Below are 13,494 nucleotides of genomic sequence, written 5' to 3'. Positions count from 1 at the left end.
GGCATTCCTAGAAGTGGCCGTCAACATTTTTGGTGCGCCCGCACTTCTCTCTTAAAGTGGTTGTAGGAGGCATTCTCGCGGGTGTAAACGGAGTCGGCGCAAAGGGTTGGTCGTTGCTCAGCGTGCAAGTACATACGTGACTGCATGCAATACATAGGGGAGAGACAAAGGCCCGTATTCTCGTGGCGTATTTAGCTAGCACAGCTGTCTGTTTCTCGTCGTCTCCTGTTGACATTCAAAGTCTTTGCGTTAAGACAAATAAAAGACTTTATCACGATCATTTTAGCACAATTGAAATGAAATTGCAGATACGAAAATTCTGTAATTTTGTAATTAACAATCATATTTATGAGAGCTCAAGTTGACAATATTCGTAATTTTTATTGTAGATTTCGATTGTATAATTTTTTATGGAAAACAACTTTGATATAGCGCGGTTCGTTATAACTGTTATAAGCATTCACTGTTATTATTCGATAAATATTTTGTTTTGTATGTGGGTATGTATGTATATAACATTAATTAATTATCCAGATATTTTAATTGAGATAAATTTTCTCTCTATATTTTGTGCTGTATTATTGATCACGGTATAAATAATTCTGTATTCTAACGACAAGCATAAATGCACGTGAATATTCGGCAAATCTATTTGTGTATGTATGCGTGTTGCATTAAATGTCAGATGCGACAGCCATAAACGATTCGCAGATTTGACTAACTAATGCGTCGTCTCTCGGTTAATGTATCACTTTTTCTAGACGCATGTATATATGTGTATGTATGTATGTGCGATTGCAGCGTGTCACCGAACAGCGAGTGTTCGTGAATTATGAATGGCGATCAATAATCGACGCGCGTGATGTCTTTCCACGAAATTCAGCTTCTCTGATGTGTGCGCGCTTATCGGTCGAGACAGAGAGAGAGAGAGAGAGGAATAGTCGATCGATTCGTACGCCGAAAATGATAATGCTTCGCATAATAAATGCATGAAGCGGCGAGGGAACGCGTTGCGGGGTAAACCCTCAGCGACGTACGCCGATTGATTTATTAGATCCGGCCATGTGTGTTACGCGCATTAAGGATCGACAAACACACAGGCTCTGATCCAATTAATCTGACCGTGACGATCGTGATTTCGCGTATGGCTGCGCGCATAAGCGCACGTTACATCGTGTCGCGCCGCGCGTAATTAGTTTCATTAACGCTACACGCGTGTATATCAGCGACTTCGTGTACGCGGCCACTTTAATCAAATAAGCCCAGGCCTGTGTGTTTTAGCTGCAACAAGCGCGGTCGCGGCTACAAACATGCCGATAAAACTCTGCGATCGACGCGCAGGATCTGCGTGAGAAATACAGCAAACTCTGAAAGCAGCGATTGTTTACTCGCTGCTTTTCGCGACTTTTCGTGTAAGTATAGATGAAGATAAGTTGAATAATTAATAAAGGTAAACTTGTTAGTTTGATAACTTCGACGAAGAGAGCTGTTCGACAGTTTGGAACTGAGTTAATTAATGTTACAAGTTGATATAGAGGTGAATTCGCAAATGTTTCCTTTTTTTCATAAAATTATTCATAATTTAATTCTTTGCTGCATCTTGTTATCTTTTAATTCCGACTTATATATTATTCGATATATATTTCATTTATTATAAACTCATTATGATGTCGCGATCTCATTATTTTATTATTTCTTATTCTTTATAACTTCGTCATCTAGTGTAAATATATTAAAATAATTTGAAATTATTTCATCTTGCAAATATCATTTAAGATTAACGTTGATGTCATTTGATTTTTGTGATGAAATGAGATATAATCGCGTATCAATGCTTAAAAGCTAGTATGCAAATTTTATTATATTTCAACGAATCTTCGATGCGTTTATAATATGACTCGTGTTGAGTGATTGTTAACTGATAAATATGCAACTCTCGGTATGTGAATCTCGATTGTGAGCACTCGGAAATAAATTGATGGACATTGCAACTTCGTTAAAGGAAATACTAAGCGAGATGCGCAAATATGCACACACATACACACACACACACACACACACACACACAATTCGATAGATTATTTAAAAAACTAATGGAGAGTCGATAAGAACTACACCGACGCGTAAACCAGTTCGTTTTGTGTCGATAAATATCCATCGTATTTACTTGTGAACGCGATGTGAAATTCGTGTCTCATTGACCTAAAAGTTACGGTCGTTCAATATCGGTATATTACGTTATATGCGTTATTGTAACTTTGTTTCGCGGAGATATTAGATTTAGCGTGTCGCGATTTCGCTCCGAAATCGATACTCGTATTTTGCTTCACATCGACCGAAACGGCGTTTAACGATAGTATGACGTTCCGTAAAATTTTATTGGCCAAGTTTTCGCTAATTATATCGCGGACGCGTTAATCGGGTTGATCTGCTCATTTGCCAACGAATTAACTTTACTAGAAAATTACCGGCGCGTCCGCTTTGTTAATTCATCTATGCGCACATATATTGCAAAAAGCCTGCAAATTTTACCGTACAATTTCCATAAGTTATTACTATGCCGATCGGATTAGCTTGTCGGTTCGTAATCACATTTAGATTTATTCATTGACAATCTGATACATTCGCTTTGTCAAGTGATGCTTTAAAATCTCACACGGAATTCTGCGTCCGCATCAATTTGGCTTGAGTTACAAGTACTTTTGCGAATATGTAATACATATGTAAAATATCACGCGACCCCGTTGATGAACTATATACACGCATATAATATATAACTAGCCTGATTGTGCTTTTCGTCATGCACTGTATATTGTCGAGAGTAAATTTATAGAGTAAATGCGCGTAAGTAAAATTACCATTCTAGATTAGAATATATTAATCAACACACAACGCACAAGTGAACGCAATTTACATCTGCGTAGTTATAATCTCTATTATTATTCCACTATTGCTGACATTTTATCTTTCTCAGTGCAAAACAAACATTTTTTTTTTTTTTTATTCTATATATGCATTTTTTCAGGCAGTTTTGTTAGTTTCACGCTTATAATTTGATTCTTTTATAAAAGAAAAAATGTTATTGTTTATTAAACTCACAGTACATTCCGATTAACTTTACCTTAGTACTTTTAGCATTGAATATTCTCGTGCCCGATTTGAACGATTAATTTGACATCTGTATTAATCCTCATTCTGATCGGACGGATGTAGTTTTGCAAGCAATTTATGGCCTGTGGCCTGCCAATTAATGCAAATCACGATCGAGGCTTATCGTCCAAAAACCCTGAATGAGTATGCGAAAAATTATACATATAGCGCAACTACGTGTATTGCGAAAATAATTTTATCTCCGCAACCGTTGAATTTTGATAGGGATTATCATTATCATATTCCGCGACGAGAGAAAAATAACAAACATTTTTATCGAGAAATTATTATATCAGGAGTAATATAATAGTTTATACTCTCATTTAGCGCTCTTTACTCTCTTCATCATTTTATGTTGGATATATAGCTGTCCGATTCTCATCTCGACATTGACATGCGACGTATTAAGCAAATCGTATTCAGTATTTAAACGACCTCATAAAACGTTAAATGTGCATTAAAATGATTACTAGTCGACGTAACATAATATGACGTAACATAATATCACTTTCATCGTACCATTGTGTTCCATTACCTATCCCAAGCAGCAAGTTTTGCGACTTAGGTCCCCATGCGTTCACGCGTGTTACAATAGAAGAAATGTTTCTTTTTTTCCTTTTACTGTATGTAAGAAAAAAAATATTATTTAACAAAATGGCAACGACACACAACGGATCGAATTCTAGAAGACTGCACCGGACATGCGCGTTAAGCTGACGTAACTTTTTTGCAGCGACCCAAGACACTCCGCGAAAGAGGGGAACGCAAGCGCGGCTGATACACTGGATGGCTCAATTTGGCTCGGCTCTTTCCGTGAGCTAACACGAGGGGAGTGCAATGCTATGTAACGCGAATGTATCGATGCGAGAAATCCACTTATCTAACTTGATACGCGATTCGGTACCTCGACGTATCGAGTGACGCTCGTCCTGTATATCGTTCGACTTACGCAAGACTCGCTTCCGCGTCACCCGATATATGTACCCCAAGATCTCGTACCCAGAATACTCGGAAAATTGATTTCGTTAGCGCAACGTCAAACCGCGTGATCGATATTCTTTGATTTTTTAAATTCGAGAAAATAATCATCTTTTGTGATAATTATCGCTTTGTTATAATATAATATAAATTCAATTTAATTTAATCTTCTAAGCGTTTACTGTAACGGGTTGATTTTACTGCAATTTATAATGAAGAAAATGGAAATTATAAACTTAAAAATTGGCGAGGATCGGAGTTAAGAGTAACACTGACGTGAACAAATGGCTCAGGTAAAAACTGTTCGCTTTCAAAGAAGTGGAAGTGTTCTGCAATCCCTCGTTCTTTTCTCAGATGCAACGCGGACGATATATCACCCCCGCGCGGTAAATGAATGAGGTAGGAAAAAAAAAAGATATTCTCGTTTTAACGCAGCGGCGCAAATGAGACGCCGGCATATTTCACGACGCGGCGCCGTTAAACAGGGTTATTACACGGAGTGGGGCTTTGAGGAAAGGATCTTGACGTTCCCTCAGACCGTTCCGCACGCGCGGTTTACTTCGCTGTTTGCGAATCATTTTTCAACGTGGGATTCCGTTAAATTTCCGCACTTCCGATGCTGACCGGCCGAGCGCGGCGGTGCTCTACTTTCCATCTTCTCGTGCACGTTTATATATTATTACCCGAGGAACTTTGTCAGTTATGAATGACATTCCGCCAAGTTTTCTAAAGACACGGCGGAGACTCGTTTCAAGTAGGAGCGATCATAAAGAAAAGAAAAGAGAGAGAGAGACGGCTGAGCTAAATACAGCCGCGAAATAACTCGCTGGCGAGAGAAATACCCGCTACAAAAGATCCATCGCAAATAATTTGTTTTTCTTTTTTTCTCTCTTTTTTTATCTCTGTCCCTTTTATTTTTTTATCAGAAAATCCAGCACGTTTTTCTCGTCATTTTCGCGAAATTTAACACGATGCTGTGCGCGCGCGATATTAATACAAGCGCTCTTTCGACGTGTATTTCCTGAAAGAGCAATGCGCGCACCGATGGAAACGTATTGAAAATAAGCGCGCAGCCGTAATACACGACCAACGAATGCTAAATTATTTAGCATTTATAAGCTTCTATGCTCTCTAACGAGGGACAATTCTATTCGTGGATAAACGTATCGAAATCAAATTACATCGTCCATAATGATCGTTCCGCGAGTTGGACTTTGTCGCGGCGCGAATTCACATTTACTTCAAGTGTCCTCGATTATATCTAACGATAAGTGTGCTTGAATCCTTCATGGCTGAATCGGCCCGTGCGTCGTTTAATACTTGTTACTTAAATTTTAGAGTTCGACGAACTTCCATTTCGAACTTGATTCTAAAAGCGTAATTCCGTGCGGACAGGCATGTACAGCGGATAATTTCGTCTTTTTTCATTTTCCTGATTCTTACCACAGCTTGACGTCGGAACGCGCGTCGGCGCGATAAATGCCGGGTCCTGACCCGTGAATCAAGATTCTTCCATTTTACGGTACACTACACCGTTTTAGGTATTCCCCGGCGAATATCGCGCGGCAACGTCTTCTGACAATAAACCTTCGTCCTCTACGGCATCGCGCAATTTTCTTCCTCCGGGCTCGCGAAACATTATGTAACGGAAAATGTAGTTTGACGTGTAAATCTTGTCATATATACGCGCAACGTAGCATTCCGCGAGGCAAACAGCGTGCTCGTAAAAAATCTAGATCTTAATATTCCACGATTTCGTTCGTGCATTCCGGAAAATTAATACAAGCCCTGGAGCTTCGGAAAAAACGCGCGTTTATCATCTTGAAGGATCGAATTTCGATCATCTGTCAGGATTCGTCAACGGCGATAAGTCTTTCTATAATGTTTTAATTCAACGCGATTACTTGAGGAAGATTGGAAGAGGACGGCAGGAGAATGCGTCAAATGAATGCACGCGTATCGACGATATATTTCAATTCCGACGAGAGTAATTTCCTATTGAAAAGATCGACGTGATTACGGTCGCGTGTTTAATTTAGGAGATATTCCGATTGCTTTAGAGAGATTTGCTCTCTCTAATGTACCGCTGCAACGGATTGCATCCTCGCATTCTCTCTCCACTGCATCTGCACGCAGTCGTCTTGGTCTCGATGTCGCGTTATCGAGCATGTAATTTCCTCCGTACGAGCGACCGTAACGTTATCGGAAGAATCTACCGATCCGATTCAATCGGGATATCGACGTCATCGAGGACATTCGTGCCGTTCGTCAGTGGCGTAGTAAGAATTTTTGCGCGAATTTTTTATCAATAGAAATCGAAATAGAAACTACTAAAATCAAAATAATTTTACAATATGTATTATGATTCAAGCGTTTAAGATTTATCTGCTAATATATATTTCTCTTATGCTAAAAGAAAGGAGATAAAGATCTCGTAGACCCTTAAAACCTTGTACCATCCTAACTTTTGTTATAGCCGATAGCTGCGTCCCTGTCGTTCGCCACCATCGTATTCTTTTCTCCGTCCTCTTCGAGTTTACATCGCTAACGAGAGACACAATCGAGAGATACTTTCGCTTCTCGGTCCCAGACGTGTCGCGAATCCGTCATTATTCGCGGATCTCTATCGGACCAGGAAATATTATCTCCCGCCTATCTCGTCCTATCGTTTGTTACGCGGCTCTCAGAGAATTCGGGATCGAGAGGATACTTTTTCCTTCGTTAGTTTTTCCTGCGCCACGAATAATTATTTCTCAGATGCTCGCGAATCCAATACTGAAGTTATCGATCTCGCGAGAAAGCTCGAAATTGTATTCCCGATTTCCTCTAGTTCGCGATTTTTTCAAAAATAAATCGTCTATTTTTACATTTTTATTATTATAAAGCATGACTTGGTGGAACAATTTGAATCGACTATATACTAACTCTACTCATGTCAGTTCTATTTCAATTGTCGCCTTTAGGCATCCCGAGACATTCAGAGAGTTATAGTCGATCAAGTCCATAGTTTGTAAACTTCACTTTGAATATGAAATTATATCTAAGCGGATACACATAATTACGAGTTATACTCTTGATGCGATCTCGTTATCGAAAGCTTCATACATTCATATTAATATCCTTCGTATTGGCGCCTCTATCTGGATTATTCGCTCGAAAAATCAGTTTTAGTCAATTTGAATTTTTTATTCGCTTATTTTTCAACCGCTATCCCGTGCTCTCGTTTTTCCGTCCAGCTTTTCTCTCCTGCGAGCTCTCGTGGGATTATCTTGCCCAAGAAGAAGCCACGTGTTGTCCCAACGAAATTGAAGTGCACCCGGCAGGCTTGGCTAACACGACGTAGACCGCGTGTAAAGGGACGTTCGCGTAGCGATCTGAGAATAGTAAGAGTTCCACAGGCTGGGTTATTTTTCGCAAAGCTCGAGAGCTTGCGATGGGAGTCCCATCGCGCGTGTTTTCCACTGTAAATCGAGATGTCTCAAGCATACGTAAAAATCTAGCTCTTAATTTAATAAAGGCGAAAATGTACATCCTCGTGTTATTAAAACGAGATAAGATGCAAAATTTCATATGCAATGACTAGATTAATATTTAAACATTAAATTAAATTTCTTCTACAGAATTCAATATCTGTTCTGTTTCCCCCGAAATATTTGTAAACAAGAAGTATCAATTACAATATTATCTATTTGTCTGATTCGGTTTGCTTCATTTATATCCTATTTCTCTACTCAATTGTTATTATTATCGTTGGAAATGACGATAATATAGTAGTACTACGAGTTACTTAAAGTTTAATTTACCTATAAATTTCTCAGTTGAAGCTGTTGGTAACGAGATCATCCTATAAGTGGGATCGTTAGGGCTATCCGCGAATTAGAGCGAGACTCGCGCGATACTTAAAACTTTTATTAAATCTGATGTCTTTGGAAGTAAGATCTCTCATCCAATTTCGGATTTTCACGATGTTCTCTCTAGTCGATTCGTTTTCTGCCAATAGAGATCTAATCGCGAATGTTATTATGTCCTAAAGCTCGACTTAAGCTGCACTTTTTACCGGTGTCTAACAGTAATAAAACGTCGTAGGTACACTTCGTTGGTAGCTGGGTTGATGGTCTCGTTCATTAGTCATAGTTGAACCCGTATCTCGAAGCCCTGAGTACTTTCGCGTATATGTGTGCGTCGAACGAGAAACTGCAGAGAAACTGCCTTTCGGAGCGAAGAGGAGGAAGGAACGTTAAAAAATAATGGCTCGTCCCGGTTGCCACGGCACCCCAGGCACCCCAGGCACGTGCGAAACTTTAATGACTCTCGATCGACGACGCGATGCCGAAGGGGGGGCCTCATCGGGCCCCCCGCCCGTGTCCACTTGTGTGGCGTACCGCGCGAGATAACTCGTACTTCCGAGGGCGAGAAGAGTCGATGGCCGCCAATCGACGCAATCGCGATTGGCACACCGCTGAGAGGTCGGAAATTAAGTCTCCCGTATCGTCGCGTGTGGCACGCGTGCGTGTGCCGATGTGTGCCCGGAATGACACGTGACAGGACACGATTCGTACTGACTGCGTGTCAATAATGCGGTCTTCTTAATCGGAGTTTTGGGATTGAAACGTGATATTCCTCTTTTTAATATTGCTACAGCGTGTTACAATGTTTCTACCGCGTTACTTTAATTTTTACATATCCGTCTATAATCATTTTTATTTAAATTCTCTATCTTTATGTATATTTTTAAAATTGATATATTTTTTAGCTGCACATTTATATATACATATATTATGGCAATTCTGATAAAATTACTTGTAATTTTATTATTATGTAGATTTTATAAATGATATATCATATATGAACTAAATTTTTTAATTTTATAGAATCAATAAATTTTAGCCAATTTTATAAAAGCGCCAATAAATGACATATATATTTATTAAAGAAAATCTTCCGATACAAGAGTATTGTTATAGCATGTAATCAATAAATCGACGATCCGCGATTTTTCACCGTTGACAACGACGTCCATCCAAACGCAACTGCCAATCCTGAATAAATCAAATTGCTTCGCATATCACCCATATCATATAATCGCGACACGCGTAAACCGTTTCGCGTCAGTCGGATTAACTGACGGAAGATGCGCGGGCGTCCACCGTGATCGACGTCGACACGCAGGAGTGGCTCGATCTTAACACAGGGACGATCGTGCGTTTAATTGCCATTTCACGAGCTATTCCGTCTTTCTTGATAAGCAAGTCCGCCCACCAGTCACGGACATTCGCACGCCATCGTTTACCCCGTAAAATAGCCAATCCATCGTCTCTCTCTCTCTCTCTCTCTCAGAACGTGCGATCAATGTACCTTTCTCTCTCATACAGCCCTCTGCATTTTCCCTCTCCCCTGTTATACCTTTCTTGCCATCTAATGCTCTCTCGCACGAGGAAAACGCTTTCCGGAGAAGTTCGATCTGCGAAGTTTGACGGGCGAGTCGTAACTTTGGACGCGTTCAATATTTTCGAATCGCAGCACTTCGCCGAGCGGGCCCGGAGAAACTTATATATGTGATTTGTAGAGGCGGCTCCCCCGGAGGTGGGTGGTGGACCGGATAAATCGACTTCGGTCAATTTTTTAGCATTCGACGAACAATCGTAGCTCTCGTGGAGCTCTCGGCGCTTCTGATTGTATATCTCGGCACGGTTCCTCACTGAAATATTGATTCCCGGTTATCGGTTCCGTAAAAATTGTTATTAAATTCATGAGGGGTGAGATAGCGACCCACGGAATAATAGCCGTTCCGTAATACTTATGACAGATGAACGGTTGTTGTTTCTACGATTGCAGGGCTTTTTTACAGACAATCGTCGTATACACGAGAAACAATTACGCTTGTATAGAATTAATATATTTTAATATTGGTGGCAAAACAAAATAGAAACGAATTATTATTTGTGAGACAAAGTACCATTTCGACACGGATGGATTCGGCCGTCAGTGTACGTATCCCCATGGTACAAGTTTTTGTGCTCTGCCGGCAGCAGCGTGAAAGCCGATACATGTCCGCGGCTTGTATTTTGTATCGGCTTTCACGAATATCGGAGCGCCTCTCGTTGCTCGAAACTTGACGTTAACCGCAAATGGCTGGCAGATGCGAAGTTCCACCATTCGCCGACGGGACGGCGGAACAAAAGGAACGGAGAAAAGGACGATGGAACGAGGACGAATTTCCTACGGGCTAATGGGGCTCGTATTGCGTATCCTTTCAATCGAAAGTTCTCACTGATCCTACCTCAAAGTATCGCGAACGACGTTTCTAAAGAATCGGTTTCTATAGATATCGCGATTTCTGGAAATGCACCAAGAGATATTTAACATTTATAGTTTATAAAAATGTGCAGATTGTATCGCGTCTCGAATAAAATTTCACATATTTAATAGACATATTAATATTCGAAATGTACAGTCAATTTATCAAGAATACAACTATTCGAGTTGCGATACCGATCTGATTTATTCTCTCGCGGCGAGAAAATTTCATGGAAATTGATTGTGATTACGATATTACGGATTTTTGAACGGCGAAATCTAAAGTCAGATTTAATCGTCGACGTTTTAATAATACTTGATCGGGGAGGCAGTCTTACCGAATCTTTCTCGGCCGGTCAATTATTCGCTCGTGCATTTTTACAGGACCGCGAACAAATCTGTCGCGATCCGTTCGAAATCTCGCTAATCTGCCTCGCGTCCGGATCGCCCTGGGATCTTCAACTTTGCGCGACGTGCGATTGGAATCGAATGGCTAATTTTAGGAAAGCGATAACCGAGTAAGCCCGGGAGTTGATGGGAGTTACGGGACACACTCGGTCCGTTTAATTTCGAAGGCAATCAGAGAAAGAGGATAGGGATAGTACGTTGCCTCTATTTAACCGTCCGTCGATCCATCGCACGTCCTCTCAGCTTCCTCTCGCTCCCTCCTGCTCTGTACACGTCACCCTCCCCCCGCCCTCCCCAACCTGCTTGGTCGCTCTATATCAGATGCCCATCCATCTGGTCTCTTCCTTTCTCTTTGTCTGTCTGTCTGTCTGTCTCTCTCTCTCTCTCTGTCTCTCGCCCGGTCAAGCGGCACGAATGAAACGCTCGGGCAACATGACGTTAATTCGTTTCTACGGCAAGACGTATGATGCTTTCGATAATGGCCTGCTTCAGTATTGCATCCGTTCATTGGCAGTGTTGCTGTTGTTGTTATTGCCCTGTATATCTGACCTAAATTGCATGCACCGGATGAGAGAGCACGTTTTCAGTCGTAGAAATCGATTGGCATTGATATGTCTCGATAATAATCGATCTTGGACGAAGAGAAGGCGATTTTAGAGCACGTATATCCGAGTAAATGTTTTCCATGCGAAGAAAAATATGTAATCGAGTGTGTTATATAACAAATTCGGCAAATATAAACGATTAAAATGCCATACAACCATAAATATTTGTTAAATAACATTTTTAAAAAAATAACGATTGGCCGGTTTATTTTTTAAATGTTATTATTTAACAAACATTTGTATGATATCTGACGCTAGCTTGCTTGCGACATATATATACATTCATGATTAGAATTATATAAATGATAAGAGGGTGATCCAGTGGTTGACATTGAGTGGCAGTTGAATGTGCAAAGCTCGGAATAATTATTATTCGTATTTCAATAAATGAGATTCACATGTGTGGTCGTTTAATCGTATTTAAACATAGCGTAATTAGCTAGATTATTTAAACGTTTGTTGTAATGCTCTTCAAATTATATTGTAATTGAAATTTTATTCGAGCTAGCTGATGAACGATTTAAGCAAATAAATGTGAAATTTTGTCACTTAATCACGCTCAAAGATGTCAATTTTTGTCAATTTTTGTCAATTTTGGGGGAAAATTTTCACGAGTAACACACAGCTTTATAATAATGAATAAAGTATCTTTTCCTCCAAATAAATATTTATTTCTTCATGAATCGTTTAATCGTTGTAATGCACATTCCTTGCTTGTCTGTTACGATTGAATGCGCTAGATGTATCTCTACCTCTGGTTTGAATTACGGTCGCCGGATGCACAACTTCAATCATTTATATTGAGTGACATCAGGATACGGGCTCGTCTGATAATTATACTTTTAATTAAACGGCCTGTTTTCGCATCGACAGCTCGATGACATTGGAATCTCGAGGTCGAAGAAAATTTCCTGATTGATATTTGCGCGTACGACATAATTGTTATGCTCGCATACAAGGAAAGCAATCGAAAATCGATGATGTGCATCTCTCGATGCTTAGAAAAATTTTGTTAACGCTTTAACACATATTCTTCATGTACGAGGACAAAGTACAATGTATAATAATTGCGACTTGTTTATCGTAAAATATTATTGTGTAACTTGTTTTTCTTCATTTGTATGTTCTACTAATACAATCTATTTTGTTTATTAAATTGATGTTACCCCCTCACTATTGCATCGTCAATGGCGATGCAGTTTATGTGTATGATTCGAATTGCATGCATCGGATTCAAGATTGCTGCGATCGACGCTGATTGCTCCAGAAATTTCTGCTTATTACACTCGGGACTTAGCGAGGCATCCAGTAATTTCGCTTTGCGAATGCTAAACGTAATCATTTCCTTGTTCGAAGCGTTCGAACAGAGAAACGATTTTAGTTCTTAGAAGAAGAAAGTTTAAGAACTTTAGACAAAAATTACGAAAATAGCAATTCTATTCACAATTGTTGTCGACAGTTTATTACGCTTGAATTCGACAATATCATTCTTAACACACACACTGATGGAAAGAAAAAACTCGTAAAACATTATTACCGAGCTTCGCGAACGACGGCCAATGGATAATTAACGGATAATAGAGGGACGTTTTTTTTTTTTTCTTTTTATAAACCAGGTCATAAAGTTAAGGGAGATTGCTCACAGTTGATTCGCTAATGATCGATCGGCATTGTTCATCGGGCTCGCGGTCAAAAGAAAACTTATTACGCTTATTAAAGTCGGCTTCCGGCCCAGTTGCAGGGCGAGGGGAAGGGAGGGGGACTGTCGTCGGCTGTCACAAAAGAGCAACGTCGACGGCTAATTAGATAGAATAAGGTAATTCCACTTTTCAAGATAGAACAAAAACTAATCCGAAACCCGTCCTCTGCTTTTCTTTTCCAGGTGCGGAGGATGTGTTCAGGTTTACGGGCAACGAGACGCACACAGATTACTTTCGGCTGGTGCTCAGGGACGGGAACTATCTCCTGGTCGGCGGAAGGTAAATAGAGGATTCATTTGGAGCGAGTGCTTTAATTAAAGGGCCGCTTCTTCTTCTACTTCTTCTTATTCCTCTTT

The 13,494-nt window shown here is 40.1% G+C and overlaps 1 protein-coding gene across 4 annotated transcripts in view; it reads left to right on the top strand.

The window, feature by feature from the left end:
* The window catches only part of LOC115246346 (semaphorin-1A), a 233,962-nt gene that overhangs the window by 204,739 nt on the left and 15,729 nt on the right, over positions 1-13,494 (top strand). For all 4 annotated transcript variants that reach the window (XM_029825093.1, XM_029825091.1, XM_029825092.1 and 1 more), the window contains one exon: positions 13,321-13,417. In XM_029825093.1, coding sequence (XP_029680953.1) covers positions 13,321-13,417 — 97 coding nt within the window. The remainder of the gene's footprint in view (positions 1-13,320; positions 13,418-13,494) is intronic.

This window comes from Formica exsecta, unplaced genomic scaffold (assembly GCF_003651465.1).
Source record: "Formica exsecta isolate Colony F162 unplaced genomic scaffold, ASM365146v1 scaffold149, whole genome shotgun sequence".
Lineage (NCBI taxonomy): Eukaryota > Metazoa > Arthropoda > Insecta > Hymenoptera > Formicidae > Formica > Formica exsecta.
The sequence above is the reverse complement of the archived record's forward strand: the minus strand, read 5'-3'. Positions and strand labels throughout refer to the sequence as shown.